Raw genomic sequence first — 26014 nt, 5'->3', positions numbered from 1 at the left:
GGTTTAAGTGTGATGATGCCCAATACTGGCTATCACACCTCTCTGTGAGAAGAGGAACTGACAGTTTCTTTACAGGCCTTACTGAGTGAACTGTGCAGCACAACTGAACAACACACAGGTTCTTTCAGTGCTTTGTTTAATTGATTCCCCCTCTATGTATAGAATCTCTGAAGTTTCAGTAGAAATAAAAGTTAAACTAAAGAATGTCTGTAGTCTCTGCTCAGTACTCTCAGTGCTCCATTTAATACATGGGCCAGATGCAGATAAATGCAGAAGGATTAAAAATTAAGTTTGGAAAATTCATTTGGTCTGTGTGCATTGTAATTCTATATACATTGGGTTAGGGTTAGGGTTAGTTGGTATGTCTACACAACACGCACTTCATCAGTACACACTCTGTGGATGCAACAGCAGCAACTTCTGCAAAAGACACAAACTAATAATATGCTGCTGCAGTCAGGAAATGTAGGTGTCAAACAACTACTGTGGTCAAGTCTATAGTCGTATAAGTGGTTCAAGCTTTTTCTAAAGGGGAAGTAAGTACAGGGAGGTTATATTACGAAAGACAAAAAAGGAAATGCAACTTGTCTCTTTGCAGTTTGAAGAACAGTTTGACATGAGCAGTGCAGCACAGTGAGACAGAGCTGGATGTGGAGATGGGACAGACTGTGCTCTGTGTGTTGGTCTTATCCTGTAAGTACATTTATGACTTTTCTGTTTGAACAGTGCGGATCAAGTGAGTGAATGGAGAGGATTACAGATATCACTGGTGGAATTTGTGTCTCTGACAGTCTGAACAGAGCAGACTTTTATCAACATGATGCCTGGTGCCTGTGTCTTAACCCTGTTCACTGTTTAAACCAGGGATGAACTCAGCCTCTGTCTATGTGCAAACACATGTTATACGTCAATGGAAAGATTGATTTCTTGAGTTTTAGGTACCTGCTCTTATTCTTATAAAGTTCGAGCCAGTTGCTCCGTGCGTTAAGAGTGAATGATGTGGAGGTTACGACGTCCAATGCTTCTCTGAGCTGGTGATGTGTCTAACAGAGACGATCATTTGTAGCGAACGAAAAGATCATGTTGTCTCTGAGAATCAATCTTTGAAAAAAGTCCATGGAGGCTGGGGCGGGGCTTTACTTGATGGGCACCTCATGCAGCCAATCCCATGTGAGGACAGACTAGGATCATACCATTGTGTTTAAACGGCTCCAAATACAGAGTATAATGGTACGGGCCAGGTACAAGCAGAACAACAGAGGACAATAAATGAAAATTAAACAACAGTTTAACAATAGTAAGTGTACTTTTTTTGGAACAAAACAAAATGCATAAAACACATGAGGCACGTGAGGGCTTTGAGGGCTGGCAACAAGGAAGAGGTGAGAACTATACAGAGACACAGTGACGTGTGGTCAGCGGAGAAAAATCATCACGGAAAGAAAAAAATATGATGAAATAATTTAAATGGTTATATTTATCCAGTGATTTGTACTTTAAAGTATTTATTTTTTTCATTTAGCCTCACCAATTTTGATTATTGTTCATTCAAAATCGCTGAATTTTCGCAATTTCCCATTCAAATGTTTGGAAGAGAAGCCGGTGAGGCAGCAGCGAGCTGAGCCTCACCTTGGATTATCAACCCCTCACTAACTGTATATAACAATAAAACGGTTCAAACACATTTAATATATGAACTGATTTTCCATAGTTTAACTGATGTATATAATGTACATTTTTTGTCACCAACTGTATGCGTGTAACGTGTTTCGTGTGCTGAGCGATCATACACGGCTGAGAAGAGGTTCTAGGTGAGGCAGGCAGTTCTCTTTCCTCATGGCAGGGGGCGCTCATGATCCCAGATATTCGTAAGTGACAGCAAGCTAGGCTAGGTATGACATACAGTTAGCAAGTCAGGTGCAGCGATTCATTTATTTTTTCCGCTCTCGTCCAGCCTGACTTCCAACATGGAGGACTACATTTCTAAGCTAAAACAATCTTCTAAAGTGGACTTTCAATCTAAGCAGGAGATAATAATTAAAGGAAGACCAACGGCGGAGCTGAAAGGTTTGCTTCAGACTATGAGACAGAAGGTTACCCGCTCTTTTCAAACGGAGTGGTATACACGAAAAGACTGGCCCAGCGGTGAAGCTCTATGTAGTGAATCTTTACGGGCTGACGCACACACTGGAGCTCATGCCTCCAGAGACACTCAAGCTGCGGTGAGAGAAGCTGTGGTTTTCTGTCAAACTTTTGCCTCATATGCAATGCCACTTAAAGGGGACAACTTTTGACATTTTAAACTTTAAAGGATCATTTTCCCTCGCTAGACCTTCAATTGGGGAATTTTACACGCTGCAGCGTGCTGTGCTCCTGCACTGCAGCTGCTGGAGCTGTGACCTCTCCTCTTAGATAATTCTTTATGGGGCAAAGAACCATTTTTGGTGACTTCATCACACATTTTAAATTCCGTTCCTGTGACTCTCATTGAGGTTTAGAAGCATGTGGTTTTAACCCAGCTAATCAGAGAAGATCAATGAAACATTCTCAAGTAAAATCAGGTTCAAATGTGATCTGCAACGCCCACCTCTGCATGAACGCTGAGCATAACTGATTTATTAGGTATTAGGTAATGTGACAATGTGTATGTTGACAAGTGCCAGAATAAGCTCATATGTCTAATTGTTTAAATACATGTCACATACATAACACTTTTTGGATTAGTATTTCAATGAGTGCCATACAAAGGGTTGGCTATAGTAGCTATGATGGTTAACAAATGGCTAACAGCCTCACAATGGGTACATGTTTTTAATTTCTGAAATCTATTTCATACAATTGAATGCACCTTGACAGTCTACTGTAACAGTGGCATGCCACGGAGCACCATGAAAACACACTGTGGAAAAGAAATAAAAGAAAAGCAGCAGCTCGGCATTGTTAGACAACCTTCACATTATTTCTGCCGACAGTCATTTTCGCACAGTCATGTGCGCTTCTTCGTTTCAGCAACCTACAAGACATTGCTTAAAGAAACATATGGTACCTCATACCATGCGATGCGTCTCAAGTTCGTCATTCAAGCCGACATAGAGATAATAATAGGACTCAGTATAAGTGGTGTAATTATCATGGTTTTTACAGGGAACATTATGTGACCATGGTGAAGTGGATCAGCAAGACAAAGACATCTGTCAGGTGGTTGAACCGGGCCCAGAACATTTCCATCCTGACTGTGTGTGACACCACCACCGGAGCCTGCGTCACGGTCAGTGTGTGTGTGTGTGTGTGTGTTGTTGTATAACTGCTAAATGCAATTTTCTGTTCAGTGTAATGTAATGCTGGTAATTGACACACACTTCTTGTAAGGCTAAGTTGGGTTAAGAAATATTTAAGTCAAGTGCTTTTCACAAGGTTTAGATTTGATCAGGCCTTGCTGTTTGCATCGTTGATCGCCAAGGTAACACTCCTGTGTGGTGCTTGTCCCCTGTTTGTTTCCTTTAGTCTGAGTGCTTTTCATTGTAAGTCATTTCCGTCCTTCGATTGATTGCAGTCTGTTTTGTTGCTGTGACTTGAAGGCGATGTCAGTAAGAATGACGAGGTCTTTCATTCATGCTGACCCTTTCAACAGCTGTGGAGACAGGCATCATTTGGGTGGATGTCCTGCTAGAAACCGCCTTTTCTGCTTTCCTTCCCTTCTTTTCTCAACTTGTGGCAATGTCTGGACTCAGATGGGATTTTGTGATTTGAAGAATTTCTGTGCCAGCTACTACAGCGTTGGTGGAGTGGTCATTGTCACCACTGAGAAGACTCAAAACATACACCTGGAGCAGGACTGATCAAGGATGGCTTTCTTCCCTGGCAGTGATCTTCACTGAGACAGAAGCTAGATGATGAGGAGGACCTTTACCAGAAAGTAACGGATAATTTTGTGCAGAAGGAGTGGCACATGGACTTCATTTATCAATAAAAGTAAGAAAGCAATAACGCTTTGTTTGTTTTTTAATGAAATGTGCGTTTTGTGGGTTAAAAAGTTAAACTTCTTAATCTCTTGAGTTGTACTCCATTAAAAGATTCATATCCCGAGGGACTATACTGTCGAAGGAGGAATCTTTTCCTCTCCTTCAGCCCAGGATCTTTATACCGTTTGGAAAGGGTAGTTCACCTACGCACAAATCACACGACAGTTTCTCCCGTTTTGGATATTTATTTGGTACACAGAGAATAGATGTTGATTTCAGCACTGAGGCTTTGGTCAGTTCACCTTAGGGGTAAAAAGAACCAAAAGCTCCACTTCAGGGACGTACAGTGATCTTATTCTACCTAGACCCCGCCCATAAGACAATGGGGAGGATGACGTCCTCTCATGTGTCAGTGAGTTTCTATGTGCAGCCAATTAGCTTCATCTGGTTTCCAGCGTGTGAGATATTAGGGTGTGATGTGTCCTAGTCTGTGAGCAGCTGTAGCAAAGCCAAAGACAACTCTGTATATGGTGAGATAGCGTAAGTAACATTCTTCCTGATTCTTCCCAAGGTTATACACAGGCTGAATGTCTTATTAACCCCTAAAAACCCAACAATACAGTATGACACAGTTTGAGTCCACAAAACACAGAAGGCAGTTTCTTCAAGAAACATATGTTTTTGGGGAAAGTGTAGATATATACACTACCGGTCAAAAGCTTTAGAACAGCACACAGTGTCCTCTCAGCCAGCATGTCCATGTGGGGCCCATAAGGGTTAAGTGGGCTGCAGATAAGGGTCCCAAGTGGGTTTGTCTGCAGCTTCCATGGTGACCCCACCTGCGTTTGCCCACATGGGCATCAAGTAGGTTCTGACCGGGTTTCAGGTGGGGCCCAACTTGCTGAGTTGCACAGGACCCATGTAGGCCTCATATCTTTGCCCACATGGGCATGAAGGGGGATCAGACTGGACCTTAAATGCGGCCCAACAAAAGATTTGCCCTTTTTATGCCTAAGCCCACTTAGCCCACTTACATCTCTTATGGGGCTCATACAACCAGCCCACATGGGTTTCACATGGGGGGTACATGTACCTCAAATCACATGGGACCTGCAAAATTTACCCAGTTCAACCCCATGCCCACTCAGAGATCAGAGATTAGAGTCATTGCACGGTACATATAACAATATACGTTGCCCACATAGCCCATATTTCACCCTTGTGGACCCCACATGGACATGCTGGCTGGGCTCTGGTATTGTTGGTCAGGGCTTCATCCTACAGCAATATAATGACCCAAAACTCTAGTCCAAGCTCTACCAGAACTACCTCAGGATAAAAACAAGATGGAAAGCTTGAAAACAAGGAGTGGACCATGTCTCCATGGCCCAGTCTCTAGACTTTAACCCCATGGAGCTGGTTTGTGATGAACTGGACAGAAGAGTGAAAGCAAAGCTCCTACAAGTGCCACACATGAAATGTCCCCTCAATCCCCTTGTGTTGTAAAGTGTCATAAACCTTCTCATAAGTGTTGCCTCTGCACATTAACCAGTTTAATGGTGTGAGCCCTGTGATAGACTGGAGACCTGTCCAAGATGTAGCTTTCCAGTGACATAGCTTTCATCAGGTTAGGTTAGTTTGTTACAGTTCATAAACTAAGCTTTCGGCATCTCAATGGCAGCTTCCCAAACAGTGACATCGTCCGTGGCATCTGTGGCAGCGAAAACCCACTCCTGGCAAAGGCTGTGATAATCATACAAGAAAGAACACAGACAATAAACTAAGTTGCAAAATATAGCTTTAGTAAATGAAGTTACAGGCGATAATCCACACACCATGCGTAACAACTGAGTGAAAATGAAAATAACCTCCTTTTAATTGAAGATCTCATCTTCCGTAGCGCTTAATCCTGGAGCCTATCCCAGCTGGCATCGGCGAGAGGCGGGTACTGTAGTGTCATTTTAAAGTCTGTGATGTGCTACAAAGAAGGTAAATGAATAAGATGCAGGCTGAATGACTTTGACGTCATGTTTGATTATAAGGTTGTATTGATCATGATGATATATGGAATAATAATACCTTTAGTTTGATCATGTTTGATTATAAGGTTGTGATTCAATTACAATGATATGTCCGATCATAATGTCATTAGCTTGATTACAACATTAAGTTTGATATGATGGGTCTTCACTAGGCACATGCTACTAGAACACAAAGGGAGAGCACTGGAACCAAAAGTATATCTACTGTATTCCTCACAAGAGCACGTGTGTATGTAGAAGATAGTTGTGCTTATCGCACTTGGTAAAGTTATTTTAAAGAATAATGAGCTTAAGAGTGGACTAGAAGATAAGGGAGTAAAATGGACGGGAGTAACCTTGTGAAACTAGGAGCCTAGGGAAATTCCAAAACTACTGATAAATGCAGGTGTTTGAACCTGAGGAAAAAATAGAAAAGGTATTTGGAGTAGATCACGATGCTCCAGAGCCATGTGGCACATCTGGCATCTAAGGCCACGTGGCTCATCAACAGTGATGAAGACAATTTCTAAGGGTATGATTGGTTCAAATAAGGGGCTGGTGAGGGTTTGCCCCATGTAGGGGAAGGACAAGGGTGTGACTTGTGACGTCCCAAAGGTATAAAAGATGAGGACAGTAGCCCTCGCACCTCAGAGCGCGGTCGTGGTGACCAGTTTTTGTCCTGTGATGCTGCTCTCATTTTTTACCGGCAATAAAGATCAGTCTGATGCTCAGCTTTATTGGCCAGGTATGTGAACACATACAAGGAATTTGACTCCGGTCACTTTGCTCAACGGTACAACAAAAATAAAGAACAACACTATAAGCATAAAAATAGAACGTATGAAGGAAGAATAGAATTTCAAGAACAAGTAGGAAGAAAACAAATAAAAAGCTTTTATTTAAATGATACATATTCTCTCCACAAACAGGCCTATTTTATTTATTTATTTATTTATTTTAATTATTCCATAATTTAATGAAGGTCCGCTATCGGCGGGCGCGGTCAGCAGCAACAAGCTCAGCTGAAGACTGGAAGACTTTTGTTAGAGCACATTGTTTTCTGACCTGTAGGTGTCTCCATGAGTATAAAGAATGTAGTTACTAACTGTCCATTCTGCTACAGGTTTATTTCTATCTACTGACAATCAATGACCTCATCATTTCTATCTGAGACACCTTGAAAAGAGGAAACACAGCCTGAGGTTCAAACTAAACGTCTGCTGTTCAGTAGATGACTAGTTTGATGCTTTCAGCTTTCAGCACACAGCAGAGAAACAGTTTTGTTGCTGCACAAACTACTTGACTTTCTGAAGCAGACATTTCTCTAATGTAACATTCTTCATTGTTACTGTTTGATATTTACTCACTGCATCATACGACTATGTACATAGTGCAACAAAGTCTTGATAACTATTGATCAGAAATTATCTTTTCAAGGAGTCAGACATAAAATGATATAAAGCAACATGTGAATATCACTTCCAACACTCATTGTCTATGACCTCACAGTTTGACTAGTTCTACATCATCTTTACCATCAAGAGTTAACATAGTTTGTATTAGCAGTAGCTGGACAGGAGGCGTCAACATGTTAAACCCAGAGCAGTGGTCTGAGATGTTGTGGGGGCTGGATGTGAGGATGATCTCATATTGATGTGAAGTGTAACTTCTTCTTTTATCACGGTTCTTTCTTCCTCTTCAGATGCTGCAGTTGTTGCTTCCTGGTATGAAGTTGAAATCTTTGTCTGAAGCAGAGTGACACGTTGTCAGTACGTGAACTCAGAACAAACACAGTACAACTCAATACAGTCATGATGCACTGGATATATACAATATAACACACACAAATATATTTTGATTTTAGGTAAAGTGTTGAAATAAATATTTACTCTAAGTTCGTATGGTTGTAGGTTTAATAGAATCAAGTGTGAACTGAGTTTGTATTTGCAGTAGGAGGACAGGAAGTGTCACAGTGTTCTGTGGTCAAACCCAGTGTAGTGCTTTGAGTTTTAGTGAAGACAGAAGGAAGTGGGATGGACTAACAGGACAGAAATAAAACATTAGCAGAACCCCAGTGATCTCATACTGACATGAATCTTCTTTTTGTCCTCACAGTTCACTGTTTCTCTTCATAGACTGCAGTTCCAAGTTTCTCTTGATACAAACAGGAAGTATTTCTCAGGTACAACAACAGAGTGTCAGTGCTGGATGTGAGGATGAGACACACTTTTCTGTGTGTGCTGTTGTTGACCTGTGAGTACCAACTATTTATCTTCATACATGTAGGCAGGGTTTTGACAGGTGATCTGATGTAGTTCAGGAGCCAACAACTGTGTTGAATAGTCACAGACAGATAATATTGGTTCTTCATTTGTTACATTTATTCACTAATCTGGTACCATATGGAACTGGAAATGTCATAAGAAGCCCAGTTATTTTTAAATATTTCTTTACTGTTGAAGTTTTGACTTTTATTTTAGTGTTGGATACACTCCTCTACTGTGGACATGCTCAAGGTCAGTTTCTCTATTTATTATTTTTATTCATTCAAGATTAGTCTGAACGTAATTCATCCCTGAATTGTTTAGTCAGTATATTTATTACTTTAATCTATGTATCTAAACAGATTGTAGAGTAAAATAGAAGTCAGTTTATTTTATGTTGTTGACTGAGTAAAGTTGATGAGAATATTTGTGTTTCCCCAGGCTGTCAGAGTTGCTAAGTCTAAATTACACACCATTACTGAAATCAGTATCAGACATTCTCCTCCGCTGGATGAACTTACCACTTTCATTATTAGGCCGTATAGCACTGATTAAAATGACAATACTTCCCAAAATAACTTATCTATTCACAATGATTCCGTCTCAACCCAGCACATCATGGTTTAAATCACTAGATTCGATTATAACAAAATCTACTGGAAAAATAAAACACCAAGAATCAAACTCACAACTGGCTCTGTCTACTTGGTGACACCTCTGCAGCAAACCTGACAAACTCAAACAATAAACTCCTACTGGTGGCCTTAACCATTGCCAAGAAAACTATCCTCATGAACTGGAAGTGTAGATAGTATCTTCACTAATTAATTATAGTATACCAATGTTCCTCTCCATTTTTATTTTCTTTATCTTTTTATTTTTTCTCTTATTTTTCTCCTTCCACTGCCTCTCTCCAATAATTCCTTGCTGTCGTTATTGTTAATGCTATTTCCATTATTTTTGTTGTTGTTGTAATAATAATAATAATAATAATAATAATTATTATTATTATTATTATTGTTGTTGTTATTGTTATTGTTATTATTATTATAACCAACTAACCCTATAGGAAATGAGGGGGAGGAGGAACGTCAGATATAAATATGATGGTTACTATTACTATGACTATATTTGCTACCTGCTAATATTAAGGCCTCGGGTCCCTGTGGGGCCACACCCGATGGACCCTTGCCTGGGGTCTCTTCGCTGCTCCCAGCCTATGGCCCTTCCCCTCTCTGCCCTGGAAGGCTCGCATGCAGGCGGCGGGCATGGCAACCTCCATCTTGTTTTTTAATGCATCACACACGCCCTGTTTTTAATGCACTACATTCATTCACAAATACAAACAGGCAACATCAGCAACTACAAAAAAAAAACAAAAAAAAACAAACACGCGGGCCCCGGTGGGGGGCGGGGGCAGGGGCTGGAGGGTGTGGGGAATAAACAAATCAAACAAATCCTTCCTCCTCCCCCTCCACTGTCTCTCACTGTCCTTCACTTTTAGTGGTTGTTGTCGCTATAATTGTTGGTTGTTTTGTATGTGTCTGTTGGTTTTGTTTGTTTTGTTTATTATCATTATTGCTTTCTTTTTTTGCTTTTTATTGATGGAGGCATTGTTTTGCTTCATGTGTTCATTATATATCCTTGCTATAGTATGGATAACAATGTGATGATTATTATTGTTCCTGTGTTGTTGTGTTGACTGGTGAACATGCAGGTTGTGATAGGTGATAGGCACAAACACACACACGCGCGCACACACACACACACACACACACACACACACACACACACACACGCACACACACACACACACACACACACACACACAAATACACATTGTTCGTGTCTTCTTTGTTGTTCATGTTTGTATTGTATGTATTGTATTTAAAAAATAAATAAATTAAAAAAAGAAAAAAAAGAAGTCAGTTTATTTTATGTTGTTAACTGAATAAAAAGTTAAGGAGAATATTTGTGTTTGCTTGTAGATGCTGTGCTGACTACTGACCCCTACTGGTCACCTTTGTTCACTGGAGAGTCTGTTACCTTCATATGTGACATGAAGGAAGGAGGAGTCACTGACTGGGATTATAAATTCAACAAGGATGGTGGAGAATTTACTCCCTACAACATAGATCAACGCTACACATTAAATTCTCTGTCTCCAGGTCACAGTGGTGAATATCAGTGCTGTGGTTCCCACAAGAGATCACGTCAGACAAAGTGTAGTAAAATTGTTACTTTAACTGTATCTGGTAAGATCTTATTGTTTATTGTCTAATTCAAGTGTGTTAATTTTATAGAGTAAATATTATTTGAATGTCATTGAATTTGAGACTTTGATCAGGACGTCTGTATTTAAAATAAAATGACTTCATGAAGCTCTGCCACCATGTTGAAATGGACATAAATCACAGCTGCTTCAAAGTATTTAAAACAAATTATAAATATAGTGGCATTGTCTGTTGAAGCATCCATCCTTTTTTAAGTTCATTAAAGAATAAGAATTCAGAAAAGTATTTTACTGAAAGTGGCAGGTGGATTGACAGAAATTTGAACATATATCAAAACATTTTCTCATTTTTTTATAGCATCAGATAAACCCAAGGCCACACTGACATCAGGACCAACAACCATACCAGTAGGAGGCAGAGTGACACTGACCTGCTCTGTGGAGCCCTCTGCTGGATGGAAATATGAGTGGTTCAGACGTAGCACAGACACCTCTGAAGTTCAAGCCATAAATGATGGAGGAAACGGAGTTATCAGTGTATCACAAGGAGGAATCTACTGGTGCATAGGAGGAAGAGGAAGAAGAGGAGAACCAGTTTACTACACTGATCACAGTGATCCAGTCACCATTGAGATAATCAGTGAGTTCAGTTGTTTAGTTTGAAATATTCATGATTCAATAATATTCAGTGGAATTGGTGATGAAACCTACAATGTTGAATTTTCTCTGTTGATTTCATGTTCCTATTTGTGTCCCAACTGTTCATATCTGGTGGAAACAGTTTCCAACAAGACTGTTGTAACACGACAACACAACTGGCCTCAGATATTCAGAGGTGAGAAGATCACTCTGACATGTGAGGTCCAGGGAGGTGAAGACACTGAGTGGAAGTATGAATGGAGAAAACCCAGGTCATCTACACACTGGACAGACAATAAATACTGGACTTTCACTGCTTCTGAGTCCAGCAGTGGAGACTACATGTGTAGGAGTAGACTCAGAGATGACTCATATTCTTCACAGAGTGGAGTGAAGCCATCACACTGTCAGTATCTGGTAAGTCATGTTTTTGTTTGTTCTGTTAAACTATGATTACTCCTGATAGTCAGTAGTTAATAAAGAGTTTGGTCTGAAGGCAGACACTCTTATTTTCAGCTGGCAAATGGGCAACAATTCCGTATCATTCAATCATTCAGAAAAACAAAAAGATAAATTCATTCTGTCTAGATTATTTACCTAACCATAAATATTCAAACACACATTTAAATGTCAACACTGTGTTTCTTCTTTTTGCCTCTAACCATAACAATCAAACTCATTGACTCATACACTATGATCAGGGTTTAACACTCTATAAAAAATATCATGTGTGATGAAAGGGTACAGATTTGAAGTATTGTTGAATATAATCTGAGTTACAATCAAATGAGCTCCTCCTCAGGTGCTGCTTATGGAATCAAGCTAAAATGTGCTTTGTGTCTTTACTTGTCAACACTATTTTAGTTTTTCTCAATTGCTAAAACACTAAAAGCCATTGGCTGAACTCATTGAGCTAATTGTGCAGTCTGTTGTCAATACCTTAAACCATTTCACATGGTAAAACACAATTTGCAGATCTCACTTAGACTTTTCAGCAGAACTCTAAACACATTGTCATTCTCAAAACACATTGTGCACTCTAATGCACATGTCGTCCATACTGGTAAACACAAGTGGCAACAATCAAATGCAAACAGAGAACACACGTCATTGATTCAACACAACCAGTCAAAAGTGATTTCACTTGTTTCAAATCATGTGACACAACCAATATAAGCCAGGTCAGAGAGCAAACAGGTTGTTGAAGGTGGGAAGGAGAAAGTCTTAGAATGGAAAGAAGAAACAATGTGAGAGGACGAGGACGAGTGTGTATGCGAGGTGGCAAGAGGAGGAAGAGGAGGAGGAAGAGGAAGACAAAGAGTGGAAATATCTGATGAAATTCCAGCAACAATAATTGACAGTATCACAGAAACAAAGGACAAGCTGTGAGATTCAGTACAGTTGTGTAAAATAGGCACAGGAGAGAAGAACAAAAACTGCAAAGAGCAAACAAGTAGTATCTGATCAGTTTGAGCTGCTATGATAGAACATGATTTCTTTCATCACAAACAATGACAGAACATTTGAATTTGTTTTGAATTTAAAAATGTTTCTCCGAAACTGTATGTTGACATGTGTTTTTTATTTATTGGTGTATTGTTCACTGCTTGATAGTGTAAATCATTTTGATCACTTTGTTTACGATTTGAGAGCAGTGTTTGGTTTTGAGCACAGGTAAAACTGTTTTCAGGTGAAAGTTTCATTTTGAAAGAACAGAAACTGTTTTGTAAATAGTTGAAGCTGAGGTTTTGTGTTTAATGTTTTCAGAAAATGGAGCAAGGTTTCAGACATTGTGTTTTAGTAATTGAGAAAAACTGTAATACATAGCAGTAAGTTGAGAAATGAAGTCCAGCAGTTACAAGAACAACATGTCCCTACAGGTCTGTTTGGCTTCTTTTCAATTTAGCTTTTGAAACGTTTTAAAAGGCATGTAGTCCTGCATATTGAATGTTTCAGCTCAACTTCATCTCATCCTCCTGTTAAAAACAATACTAGTACAGTATGTAGTTAACTTCTGAGGACACTGATTAGTTAAACCAGGAAATGTAACCGTATATATGTTTGAAAAGGTTGATGGTGACTGAGTCCACCAGAGGTTCTTCTGAACTTTAACCTAGAGACAAGTCTTTGTTCTTCTGGTGGAGATGTTGTGATGTTTTGAGAGAAGAAACCTACATTATGAATCAGGAAAAGAGTGAAGTTATAAATGAGAAGAATTGAGACAGAACTGAAGTTAAACAGGAGCAGTGGTGAAGATGAAAGAGATGGTTCTGTAGTGGAGGAGGAGAGAGAGGATGGAAGTGAATGACACCAGCATCAACACAACTGAGCACTCTACTGTGTTGTGGTCACAGTAAATAGATGAAGCTATTCTGATGGAGCTTGGTCTTATTCCTTATTCCCTCAAACGTTGAATGTAATCTACCATCAGTACATAGTAACATGTTTTCATTCTGATAAAACCTCTTTCAACAGGTAAACAACCTGTCCTCTCTGTGTCTCCATCATGGCTGAGTCCTGGAGCCTCAGTAACTCTGAGCTGTGAGGTTGAACATCCATCTGCAGGATGGAGGTTTTACTGGTATAAAGCTGTTCCTGATCCATCATATCAGTATCTATACAAATACAATGAGCTGCTTCCTGGTAGCATCAATGGAACTGAACAAGATTCCTACATCATTGATGGACAGACACACACAGCAGGATATGTGTGTAGAGCTGGAAGAGGAGAGCCAGTGTTTTACACTGATTACAGTCCACCTCAGTTTGTCTGGTCTGGAGGTCAGTTTCTATGTTCATGACTTTCTTTATCTTTCTATTAACCCAGGGTTTAGTCTGCTTCCAGTAAAACATGTCTTAAAAACTAAAGACTGTCTTACATGTTAAATAGATGTTAACAATTATGTTTCCAGTGTGGTTGAAATAGTTTAAGATGTATTTCATTACTTTATGTAAGTCAACATTTATTTTTAAAGCTGTTAAATATCATTTTTATTTTATTGTGTATATTATTGTACAGTAGATTTCATGAGGTGTGAAACTTCATCATGGTTGATTTTTCAGATTTCCATTCATCAGCGTCTCTCACAGTGAATCCTGACAGAGTGCAGCACTTCACCTCTGACTCTGTCTCTCTGAGCTGTGAGGGAAACTCTACTGAGTGGAGAGTGAGGAGGTTTACTGATGATGGCGTCGTGTCACACTGTTCTACCTGGGGGACAATGACTGGATCAACATGTAATGTTAATAGGTTACGGGACAGTAAGGCAGTGTACTGGTGTGAGTCTGGATCAGCTTTCAGCAACGCAGTCAACATCACTGGACAGAGTGAGTATTAATCACATGTTACTGTCATCACCCTGAATCTGCTGATCTCTACATTAAATGTCATGTTGTTTGACTGTTTTCCAGCTGATGGTATCATCCTGGTGAGCCCTGTCCATCCTGTCACTGAGGGAGATTCTGTTTCTCTTGGCTGCAAGTTTAAGACACAAAATGTTCTTTCTACTGTGTTTTTCTATCACAATGACAAACTCATCCAACATGATACCACAGAGGAGCTGAACATCTCTGCAGTGTCAAAGTCAGATGAAGGCTTCTACAAGTGTCAGTCCTCAGGAAAACAATCACCACAGAGTTGGATGGCTGTAACCAGTGGCGCAAAAAGTGGGTATTCACTATATGCAGCGCAAAGGGGCACTGCACTAGAGGGGGCGCCAAAGCAATGGGGGGAAAGATAATTCCGAGGCATTTTCTTTATTTAAGAGCTTTTATCTATCTATTTCTCTTTACAGTTATTATTGATAGTACAAGGGATCTTTGTAAATTATGCTGATGACATATTTTACATGCTACATTTAACTGAATGTCATTATTATTTCCAGCAGTGTCCAGGTCTGAGAGCTCTTCATTTCTTCTTCCATTGATCGTTGGACTGGTTTGTGGAATTTCACTGATTATTCTTCTGCTGCTGTTGTGTCTCTACAAACAGTCAAAGGGTGAGAACATTTCCTCCTGATATTAGATTGATTATAGTCTAATGATCAAAGTCACTGATGTATTCTGATTACTCTATGAGGACTGTGAAAGCAAGAGAACAATTAGTTTAAAATCATGTCTCTGTTCACAGATTCCTGCTTTATCAGGTTGGTACAACTCTCCTCTGTCTCATCTTCAACATACTAGAATTACTTTCAGAGATTCTGATTAAATCTACTGGATTCAAATGTTTTGGTTTCACCAGGTCTCAGAGCACAAATCAGAGCTCTGCTACAGATCACATGATCAACCAGGATGAAGGTCAACAGAGTGAACATCCTTCTCCTCTCCACGGTCAGACTTAACCCTGACTTTAGTTTCTGACTAATCTTTAATGACAGTTCACTTTTTCATGTGATCTGATCTGAACTGTTACACAACTCACATAATGATATTAAATCCAAACTTGGCTTCATTTGACTCTGTAGGTGATGCTTATGTCTATGAATCAATCAAAGGCCCTGAAGACGTTGAAAATGGTACAGTATGTTGATGAAAAGTAAAGAAATGGACCCTGTAGGATTATGTGCTTTTATACATTGAGGTTTGACCACTTCATAAATCTAAGGGTTCACTTCTTTTTTTCCACCAGCACTAAGAATGCTTAGAATGAAATAGTTCACAGCAACATGAATTGAAATGAGCTCTTCTTGCTCCTGAATCAGTTTTAAAAACTAAAAAGAGATGGTATGCCACTATATTTCAGATGAATCCATGGATGTCACATATTCTTTGATTGAGCTTAAAAACATCACTAAGGAGGGTGAGTGTTTTATGTGGAAACAACAAACTAATGTAGATATTATTGTCGTTTGTTACACGTTGTCTTGTATTTCTTTTAGTACAGTAGGTTTCTTTTACATTTTAGTGAAGAAACTGGATGTATTTTTTAGTTTTAAGTGACTGAAACAATCTCTGTCTTTGTTCACAGGACAATCAGCTCCTGCAGCAGATGAAGAAACATTTTATTCTGAAATCAAACCAGGAACATCTCATGGTAAATATAACGTTGATTTCTAAGAATAGATCTCTGTTGTGCTCAGACTACAGGAGTTTTGGTCTGATTTGTTCCTGGATTTCACCCTCCTGGTAAATAGAGGATAAATCATCAGATTATCTGGTAACGTGAAGGTTCACACATGTAATTTTAAGATTTCTGAACTGCTCACATTAAACCTGAATGACATCAAACATGTTTGACATCTAGGATTTAAGCAGAAGTTAGCAGTTGTGAGTTGGATATTTATTTTTGTCTATTTCCTTTCAGGTCAATAGAGATCTGTATCAACAAAACCCTCTGAATAGATCATAAAAGTGAAGCTACTCACATGAATAGCAGATATTTAAAGACATAAACCAGCTGAATGTGCTGCTTTTAGTGCAGATGTATTTTATAAAAAGCTTTAGTTTGTATGAATGTAATGATTGTGTGGCTTTAATATCAGCATCTTTTTCAGTTCTTCATGTTCTGTCATCAAACATCATTCTGTTACATGTCCACTTAAAGAAGCTAACTATGTTGAGAAGAACTGATAGTATAACAAGTATTTCATGTTTCCCTGAACTGATTAAGTATATTGTAAAAAGCTTGGACTTTTCTAACTATGTTATGCATCAATAAACTTTTTAATTTTTAATTTTTTTGTCCTGTAGTAAAATGTCTGTAGTGTTTTCATTGTGTTTATGAGATGGTCTTCTTACAGTTTAATGTGGTTTTAATCAAAGACAAACTCTGAATCAGGACATAGGGACATATTGTGATCACAGATGGACTCCCAGTCACATCTTGAGCAGCAGGTCACAGGAGTTAACGTTTGAAAAGTCTGTTCAGATTTGACATGTTTCATACGTGGTGTGTTTGTGTGTGGATATGCTACAGAGTGCTCCATGAGGGAAAGTTGAAGGTTACATAAACAGATGACTGCCCTTTTCCCTGCAGTGAGAAAGAGAATGATTTATTTTAAACACAAAGTATCTTCAGGGTGGGCACAGACAAAACAACAAACCAGGCAGCTACTTAGCTCATAGTTAATGCTGCTCAGGTGACTCCATCCCTTAGTGATGTTGCTATAGGCCAAGGATGATGGGGGATGATGCTCTGAGCACCTATCCTCTTGCACCAAGCTCCCATCCTCTAATTTATTTTCTGTCCTCTAATGACTTTTTGTCTCTATTACTACTCATGCATTTGTGTGCTACTCCTGTATAGCATGTTAATAGCTGTGTATCTTTTTATGTGTGCGTTTTAGTCCGATGTTTGTATCTATGACAGATGTGTGTTTATGTTGTTCAGCTGCTGCTCTGTTCTCTTTTTCTGTCTCTACCTGGTTGGCCTTAGTCAGGTGGGTTCCTCTATACGAGCTGGGTTCTGTTCAAAGTTGCTTCATAGATGCTCTGGGGGTCAATTCTCCTTGGTGATACTTACAGCACCTGGGACAACAGCACCCCCTGCTGGCAGGATGAGCATAACATCATGACCACCTTCCTAATATTGTGTAGGTCTCCCTTGGGCCCCAAAACAGTCATCTGGAGCAGCTTTATACCAGTAAAACCTCCATCCTGCAGATGGATGTTCAACCTCAGAGCTCAGAGTTACTGAGGCTCCAAGACTCAACCATGATGGAGACACAGAGAGGACAAACTCATCTCATCTTCTACTACCACTCATCCTCACTAGGGTCACAGGGGTTGCTGGAGCCTGTCCCAGCTGTCATCAGGTGAGAGGTGGAGGACACCCTGGACAGGTCTCCAGTCTATCACAGGGCTACATTATGTCAAACTATACTATAAAATAACTAATGGGTTGAAAGGTTTGCACAACCCTCTCACCTGTGAGTTCACAGCTTGACATTCCTCCAGCAGAGACTATCACACAGAAGTGTTGCCCCCACTGATAAATGTCCAGATTATGATGCAGAGAAGAAAGAGGAGGGTGAAAAGTGGAGGGGAGGCAGTGGCGGTTCTAGATCAAAATTACCAGGGGGGCCGAGGTGGGGCCAGTGTTTTTTCAGGGGGGCACACATATAAGGACAAAACAGGGCAATGTTTAAGCGTTCAAAATGTTTAGTTTCGTTTATTTAAAACCAAAACTAAATACATTAAGTATTAATACAATAAGACAAACATTCTTTGTCAGAATAAACATGAACTAAAACGTGCTCAATAAACCTTGAAACCATGTTTGTCTTTTTTGTCAAATAAGATTTCTCTTGTTGCATAAAATAAAACTTTTATCTGCACGATGACACTTTTTTAATCTAAGCATTTAGCTACACGCAGAGTTCTTTTTCACAGCATCAGACTTGAATGTACAATCACACTATTTTAATCTAAATCACACTCTCATCTCACTCTTTCTTTATGTACAGTCAGGAGGAAAAAGAGAAAGAAAAAAGAAAAAAGGACAAAAACGGGATTTTGTTGACTCGGCTCGACGCGGCTTGATGTGAACAGGAATGCTGCATCGATGTTGATGTATCTGAACATACATTCTGATGTTGTCACTTGGTGGCCTGACAGACTGTATCATTGTAGAAGCTTTAGCTCAAATACAGCACCGCACTGAAGTTAGTTTTAAGTTGGATATTGGACAGACATTCGCTCCGGTTTAACCTCTTCTTCGCTCCAGTGCGACTCCGAGCAAACCACTCCAACATTTCAAGTGCAGCCCGTATTGCAGACTTTACAGTAAACACACGGAGATAGAAGATGCCTGCTAATATTTACATAGAAAAATGAATAACAGATATTTAGAGATTTAAAATGCAAAAAACAAGAGGTGTAGACTATCTCATGCAGCCAGTGGAGTACTATGATCCCACACTGATCATGAGTCAATTGATCACATGACCTGGAAGCTGTTGAGCTTGTAGCGGACCCTTGGTTCAAAGAATGAGGCGGAGTGTTTCGTACGGGTGCCTTAGTTTATTATCTTGCGTGGTCTACAGCACCGTGGAAACTATGCAGAAAGAATACAAAAGAAAAGGAAGAAACAGTTATACAGATTAAACATATTGTCGTTACTCAACAATACAGAGTCAAAAAGGATCAACCTTATCACCATTCAAAAGAACAAACAAATAAAAATACATTTTATTAGGCGATTAAACAACGTTGCTAAACTTAGAATAAAACATTAAAATGACGTGAGTGGCATCACCACATACGACTAAATCAACACATCAAAATAAAGCAATAACACAAATCTGAAGTCCACATACCTCGTTCCACTCCGCCAAGGGAGCTACTTGATTTTGAAGGTGCCGTCTCTGATTCTGCCTCCTCATAACAGCAACGACGTCAGACCATACTGAGACAGTATCAACGCAAAACAATACATAATTACAATACACCAAAGGAAAACTTACTCGAGGAGTCACAAAGATGAGCCAACAAAGAAAAGGTCAGCAGCACAAAGGCCGCGCCAGCCCAGAGAACAAACGATCAGGGATGGAGGTGCGCACAGGTGAGCGCACACACACACAGACACAGGTGGAGCTTACAGGGATGCGTAGTCTCCTCCCTTTTATATCCTGCTCCCTCCACAAAAGAGACTGGCCACCAGGTGGCAGTCATTCGCAGACATTTAAATAAGCCCTTCAGTGAAGGGAATGGACAGATCAACTAGCAGGGCACAGGAAGACTGAGATGGCAACACACAACAATTTACTGTCATTTACAGAGCTAAAATGCTAATATTTACATATAAAAATGAATAAAATATATTTAGAGATTTAAAATATAAAAACAAGAAGTGTAGACTACCTCATGCAGCCAGTGGAGTACTATGATCCCACACTGATTATGAATCAATTGATCACATGACCTGTTGAATGCAATAAGTACACTCTTAATCATAGCCCAGCTATGATCTGTCTCAACCTGTGCTATATGTTTTTTTGTTTTGTTGGATATGCTTCTTTTAAATTCCATAAACCAGTGTGACATGGCAGGAACTGAATGGCTGTTTGACACAGGTTCAGTGACAGGTAGGGGAGGGCTGTCCTTGTTCATGCCGGCAAAACCAGAGCATAATACAGAACTTTCTTGTTTTGATCTGGTATTTTCTGGACAACACTGCCTGTAGCATCAAGGTAGAGAGTGACAGGTGATGTTGTTTTAAGGTGTTCAGACAGAATATTAAGTCCACCCTGTGTGTACAAATGTAGAGCGAATTGATCAGTTTGTAGGTGCTGAAGATAACCTTTAAATGATGCATGACTGCTGCTCTCCCAAATTACTTTCTGAGTGAGCATTAGTTCCAGCATTACATCGTTGTGAAGCCTTGAACTCTTCTTCACTTCAGAGGATATTTTCTTTAAAACATCCTTGGTCATGCTGCCACTTATGTTGCCAGCTATTATTTCATCAACCGGTGTATTTACCAGATGTCTTAATGGAAATTGCTGCCACCTTTGGTTCTAGCTTTTGCTGTTTTTCCTCTTGCAGGTACGTTGCTGGTCGAAATCTCCTTTGATTTTTTCTCTGTGTAACCGCACCAATGAAAATCACTTAAAAACTTACTTTTGTATTTGTTGATTTGGCTTGTTTCTCTTAGATAAAAGGTAGACGGCTGCACACTCTCCAAAAGTGCATTTTGCTTTTGCACTGAAACAGTGACAACAAAAAACCAAATAATCTGTCACTTTTTCATTGTTTGAGTTTTGATTGACAAATGAAAATAGAAAGAAGGAATGATACACGGATTCCAGTCCGTTAGGTGGGAAGCAGACTGCAGACTACTTTACAATCCTATATAGGAAGCAAGAAACAGGTTTGTTTGTTCACAGCAGCAACATATTCCAGAAATACTGCGAACATCAATCTTTCAGTTATTGGACAACCGCTCTACCCCCTGAGCTACTGCCACAATCGATAGTAGTGGAACAGATCAATACCTTCTTGCTCATCACAGATCATGCTGGCTTATAATAAAACATTGTCAAAATTAAGCAAAGTGTTTACACTTTAGCATTTACTTAACTGTCTGAACTGTTCTTACAGATTATATATTGTTTGACTATTACTCTAATGGCCTTAGACCATTTTACTCTTATAATTGATCATGAATTCACTGCTCTCTGGGCAGTAGAATCATAATTAGTGTTGATTTGAGTTCTTGGTTTGGATGGTTTGATGCTATTAATATGCTGATGAGTGTATGTAGTCATGTGAATAATTACTGTTGGTGTATAAAGGCAGGCAGTTCTCTCTGTCTCTCAATAAGTTGGCGCTTATTGAATTTCACAGAGTCTCACAGGGAGTAAATTGTTAGCTCTCAAGTCTCTTTTTAGATCAAAACTTAACTGAAGACATTGTAGAGATGATTTTAAATAATGATGTGAGAGAGAAGGAAGTGGGGCTGGACCAGACAATAGAATAACTTGTGATTAAAACATCTGATCTCATACTGACATGAAACTGCAAACATTGGGGTTAAATCCAGCACAGAACTGGAATGCTGATCATGTTTCACAACCTTTTTCTTTTTGGCACAATTCACATACAGACTGTGTTATAAGACAGTACAACAAATGTCTTTGTTTACTTTTGTAGCAAAGCTCCACTACAGAGCAGACAGTCAACCAGGATGAACATTAACATCAGGTTTACTCCTCTCTTCTCCACAGTCAGTCTTTCATCTACTTCTGGATGTTTTCAATTGTAGATGTTAAATGGTCAGAACTATTTATGTTAATTATACTAAATTATAAATGAGTAAAACATTGTCTTTATTTATGTGAGAGGGCCAGAGATCAACCAGAACTTTTTAAAACGGTACTTTATTGACTGACCTGAACAGGTCATGGCAGCCGTCTGCTTAGTTTGTGGGTTTCCATTTATTCAAGTTAAGATGAGGAATAATGAGCAATGAAATCTTATTGTGGAACAAGAGATTTGATCACATTGTATTTCGTATGTGAGTAGAATTTATTATTCCGGAATCTATGAATCTGTGTTTATTGTTCTGTTTTGGCTTTATTCTTACTGCCCTTTCCACTTTGCACTTGTATGTTTGGAAACATTGCAGCAACAACCTCCGTTCCGCTTTTATGTGCTTCTCTTTTGCCCTTGTGCCACGAACCACTAGTGAGAGTACTGTGTTAAGACATTTGTATCTCATGTTGTCAGGGAAAATGAAGCAAGTCATTCCTACCCATAAACTATATCCTCCATATGATGAGACAGATTTAGAAACATGTGTTAACTTAGTTGGTATGTTGCAGCAGGTCTGCAGGAAGTGTCGAAGTCTGTGGTCAAACACAGTGTTGCTGCATGGGACTGGTTAAAGCCAGAAGGAAGTTGGGATGGACTAATCAGACAGAAAAAAGGCTTTAGAAGAAAACAAATGATCTCAAACTGGTAGTGTCTCTCAGTCAGAACAACAGAGTCAGTGCTGGATGTGAGGATGGGACAAACTTTTCTATCTGTGCTGTTGTTGACCTGTGAGTACCAGACACTTTTCACCAACTGCTTTATACAGGCAGTGTTTTGGCAGTCAACGTGTTTTAGATCTGTAGGCAAGAACTGTGTTAAATCACAACAGAAAATAATAATATTGCTTCATCAGTTCTGATAATTTGATAGATTTGCTGTCGTAGCAGTTGTCATGGTTTCATTGTGACTAAAATCTCTATTTCTATTTTAGTGACAAGCGTGTTCCTCTACTGTGGACATGCACAAGGTAACTGCACTACAACTTTTTCATTTACTTAATTTAATCATGGGACATTTTATTTACACTTAATCTTCAATTCAAGAGGGAGATGAATGCAGATAAAATGTGCGTTTGAATCCAGAACACAATCTGTTCTCGACAGGACTGAGACGGATAACCAATAGTAATTCAAAATCAAATGAAAAATAGTAGGTCTACATCGAGTTTTAGCTTCAAATGCAAACACATGCACCTCTTCATACTATTTAAATCCTTTCTGCCAGAAGTGGATCAGAGCTGAATAGGTGAATATTTTCTCTCAGGTTCAAATAGACTCTCTTCCTTTATTATTCACTCAAGCTGAGTCTTCACCTGCTTTATCTCTTTCAGTCACATCCTATTTCTGTGTTTCTGTCAGTGTTTTCACTATTTAAATCTACGCGTCCTACACTTTGTGTAACACAAGAAGAGTGGGTGCATTTATGTTGCTTAACTCTATTGTGTTAAACACACAGCATATTTGTTTTCTTCCAGATGCTGTGCTGACTACTAACCCCTACTGGTCACCTTTGTTCATTGGAGAGTCTGTTACCTTCACATGTGACATGAAGGAAGGAGGAGACACTGACTGGGATTATAAATTCAACAGGAGTGATCAACAAGTTCTCGCCTACGAAACACAAGTCTACAGATTAAATCGTCTGTCTACAAATGACAGTGGTGAATATCAGTGCTGTGGTCGCCACAGGATCTCAAATGACACAAAGTGCAGTAATACTGTCTCTTTAACTGTATCAGGTAAGACCTCAACATGGTATCAACAGAATGAGTTCATAATTGTTGGTCATATGTGGATCAAGTCAATACTGTGGACAGTTTCATTTTTAATTCATCTTAATGCAAACTGAGAATATGGTGAGTCTTGAAAGTTTGACAAGGACCTCCTCACCTCCTCATATGTTAAACTCTGAATAAACAGTCCTGAAACATTCACAGTCGTAGGACACAATCAAACTCAGATGTGATCACCACATGTGTAACATTGGCTGTAAAATAACAAACAGTGCAGATAAAACAATGTTAACAATATATTTCTTTATCGCATCAGATAAACCCAGGGCCACACTGACATCAGGACCAACAACCATACCAGTAGGAGGCAGAGTGACACTGACCTGCTCTGTGGAGCCCTCTGCTGGATGGAAATATGAGTGGTTCAAACGCAGCACAGACACTTCTGAATATCAAGTCAGAACAAATGATGGAGAAAACAGATTCATCAGTGTATCACAAGCAGGAATCTACCGGTGCCGAGGAGGAAGGGGAGGAAGAGGAGAATCAGTTTACTACACTTATCACAGTGATCCAGTCACCATTGAGATAATCAGTGAGTTCAGTTGTTAAGTTTGAAATATTCATGATTCAATAATATTCAGTGGAATTGGTGATGAAACCTACCATGTTGAGTTTTCTCTGTTGATTTCATGTTTCTATTTGTGTCCCAACTGTTCATATCTGGTGGAAACAGTTTCCAACAAGGCTGTTGTAACACGACAACACAACTGGCCTCAGATATTCAGAGGTGAGAATATCACTCTGACATGTGAGGTCCAGGGAGGTGAAGACACTGAGTGGATATATGGATGGAAATCACCCTGGTCATCTATACAGTGGACAAACAATAAAAACTGGACTTTCACTGTGTATGTGCCCAGAGGTGGAGACTATAATTGTAAGGGTAGACGCAGAGATGACTCATATTCTTCAACAGAGTGGAGTAAAGCCATCACATTTTCAGTGTCATGTAAGTCATACACTCACATACAGTTTGTTGTGTCTGTCACCCCACACACATTAAGCTGCATGCAGTGTGCATTGCTTTACACCTTTGGTTGCAGTTGTAGTTCTCTATACTTGCACCTGATCAGCAGTGTACGATCAACTATTTGATCAGCTGTGCTCTAGAATTAATCTTCTGCTGGGATAAAGATGACAATGTTAAGATTATTACATTATGGGACTACTATTGTTTTAAATACAGAACCTACATAAAATAAATGTAAACACAAATAAACTCAAATAATGTCTCTAATGAATAAACACAGTGACTTTTGAACAACACTCAAGTCAGCAGGTTTTTGTGATTAGTCAGTTAACAACTTCACCAAACGTCCTACAGTTCCTGATCTACCACGCAAGTATCAGTATTCCAAGTTTGTGCTGCTTCCTGTTAGCATCAATGGAACTGAACGAGATTCCTACATCATTGATGGACAGACACACACAGCAGGATATGTGTGTAGAGCTGGAAGAGGAGAGCCAATGTTTTACACTGATTACAGTCGACCTCAGTTTGTCTGGTCTGGAGGTCAGTTTCTATGATTGTTTTATTTTGTTCCTTTTTAACTTGCATCATTTATATTAGGTGTTTTGTGATGCCTGTTGTTTTCTGGACAATATTTCACATGAAATTTGATGATGTATTTTGTTCTTCAGATTTCCATTCATCAGCGTCTCTCACAGTGAATCCTGACAGAGTGCAGCACTTCACCTCTGACTCTGTCTCTCTGAGCTGTGAGGGAAACTCTACTGAGTGGAGAGTGAGGAGGTTTACTGATGATGGCGTCCTGTCACACTGTTCTACCTGGGGGACAATGACTGGATCAACATGTAATGTTAATAGGTTAAGGGACAGTAATGCAGTGTACTGGTGTGAGTCTGGATCAGCTTTCAGCAACGCAGTCAACATCACTGGACAGAGTGAGTATTAATCACATGTTACTGTCATCCACCTGAATCTGCTGATCTCTACATTAAATGTCATGTTGTTTGACTGTTTTCCAGCTGATGGTATCATCCTGGTGAGCCCTGTCCATCCTGTCACTGAGGGAGATTCTGTTTCTCTTGGCTGCAAGTTGAAGACACAAAATGTTCTTTCTACTGTGTTTTTCTATCACAATGACAAACTCATCCAACATGATACCAGAGAGGAGCTGATCATCTCTGCAGTGTCAAAGTCAGATGAAGGCTTCTACAAGTGTCAGTCCTCAGGAAAACAATCACCACAGAGTTGGATGGCTGTAACATGTGAGTTTGTTTTCATTCATTTTCATTTTATTTTTTAGGTTTCTTCTTCTTATTTTTCCTCTTCATTTCTTTTTCGAGATATATAACAGAGAATGTGGTTTGATCGGGAAAAA

At 39.4% G+C, this 26014-nt stretch overlaps 1 protein-coding gene and 1 long non-coding RNA gene across 2 annotated transcripts; both read left to right on the top strand.

The window, feature by feature from the left end:
* Positions 1 to 639: 639 nt before the first annotated feature.
* On the top strand, positions 640 to 24738 carry LOC125012972. Its single transcript, XM_047593249.1, has 15 exons — positions 640 to 693; positions 3145 to 3268; positions 3767 to 3972; positions 5863 to 7752; positions 8099 to 8236; positions 8464 to 8499; positions 10236 to 10502; positions 10839 to 11120; positions 11262 to 11509; positions 22524 to 22602; positions 22806 to 22841; positions 23349 to 23612; positions 23923 to 24201; positions 24343 to 24618; positions 24713 to 24738. Exons 5-15 carry the CDS (start codon positions 8200 to 8202, stop codon positions 24736 to 24738), a joined length of 1830 nt encoding a protein of 609 aa, XP_047449205.1. The 5' UTR covers positions 640 to 693; positions 3145 to 3268; positions 3767 to 3972; positions 5863 to 7752; positions 8099 to 8199.
* Positions 15649 to 16794, top strand: LOC124996388. The gene is made up of 3 exons (XR_007110844.1): positions 15649 to 15920; positions 16089 to 16154; positions 16425 to 16794. It is a non-coding gene; the product is annotated as an uncharacterized LOC124996388 (long non-coding RNA).
* Positions 24739 to 26014: the final 1276 nt, after the last annotated feature.

Source organism: Mugil cephalus, chromosome 1 (genome assembly GCF_022458985.1).
Source record: "Mugil cephalus isolate CIBA_MC_2020 chromosome 1, CIBA_Mcephalus_1.1, whole genome shotgun sequence".
Taxonomy (NCBI): domain Eukaryota; kingdom Metazoa; phylum Chordata; class Actinopteri; order Mugiliformes; family Mugilidae; genus Mugil; species Mugil cephalus.
The sequence above is the reverse complement of the archived record's forward strand: the minus strand, read 5'-3'. Positions and strand labels throughout refer to the sequence as shown.

Coding starts and splice junctions, on each gene's coding strand:
- LOC125012972 (XM_047593249.1), top strand. CDS start 8,200: ATGAGACACACTTTTCTGTGTGTGCTGTTGTTGACCT. Junction 11,510..22,523: donor CATATTCTTCACAGAGTGGA/GTGAAGCCATCA, acceptor TCAAACTGGTAG/TGTCTCTCAGTCAGAACAAC. Junction 22,842..23,348: donor CTACTGTGGACATGCACAAG/GTAACTGCACTA, acceptor GTTTTCTTCCAG/ATGCTGTGCTGACTACTAAC.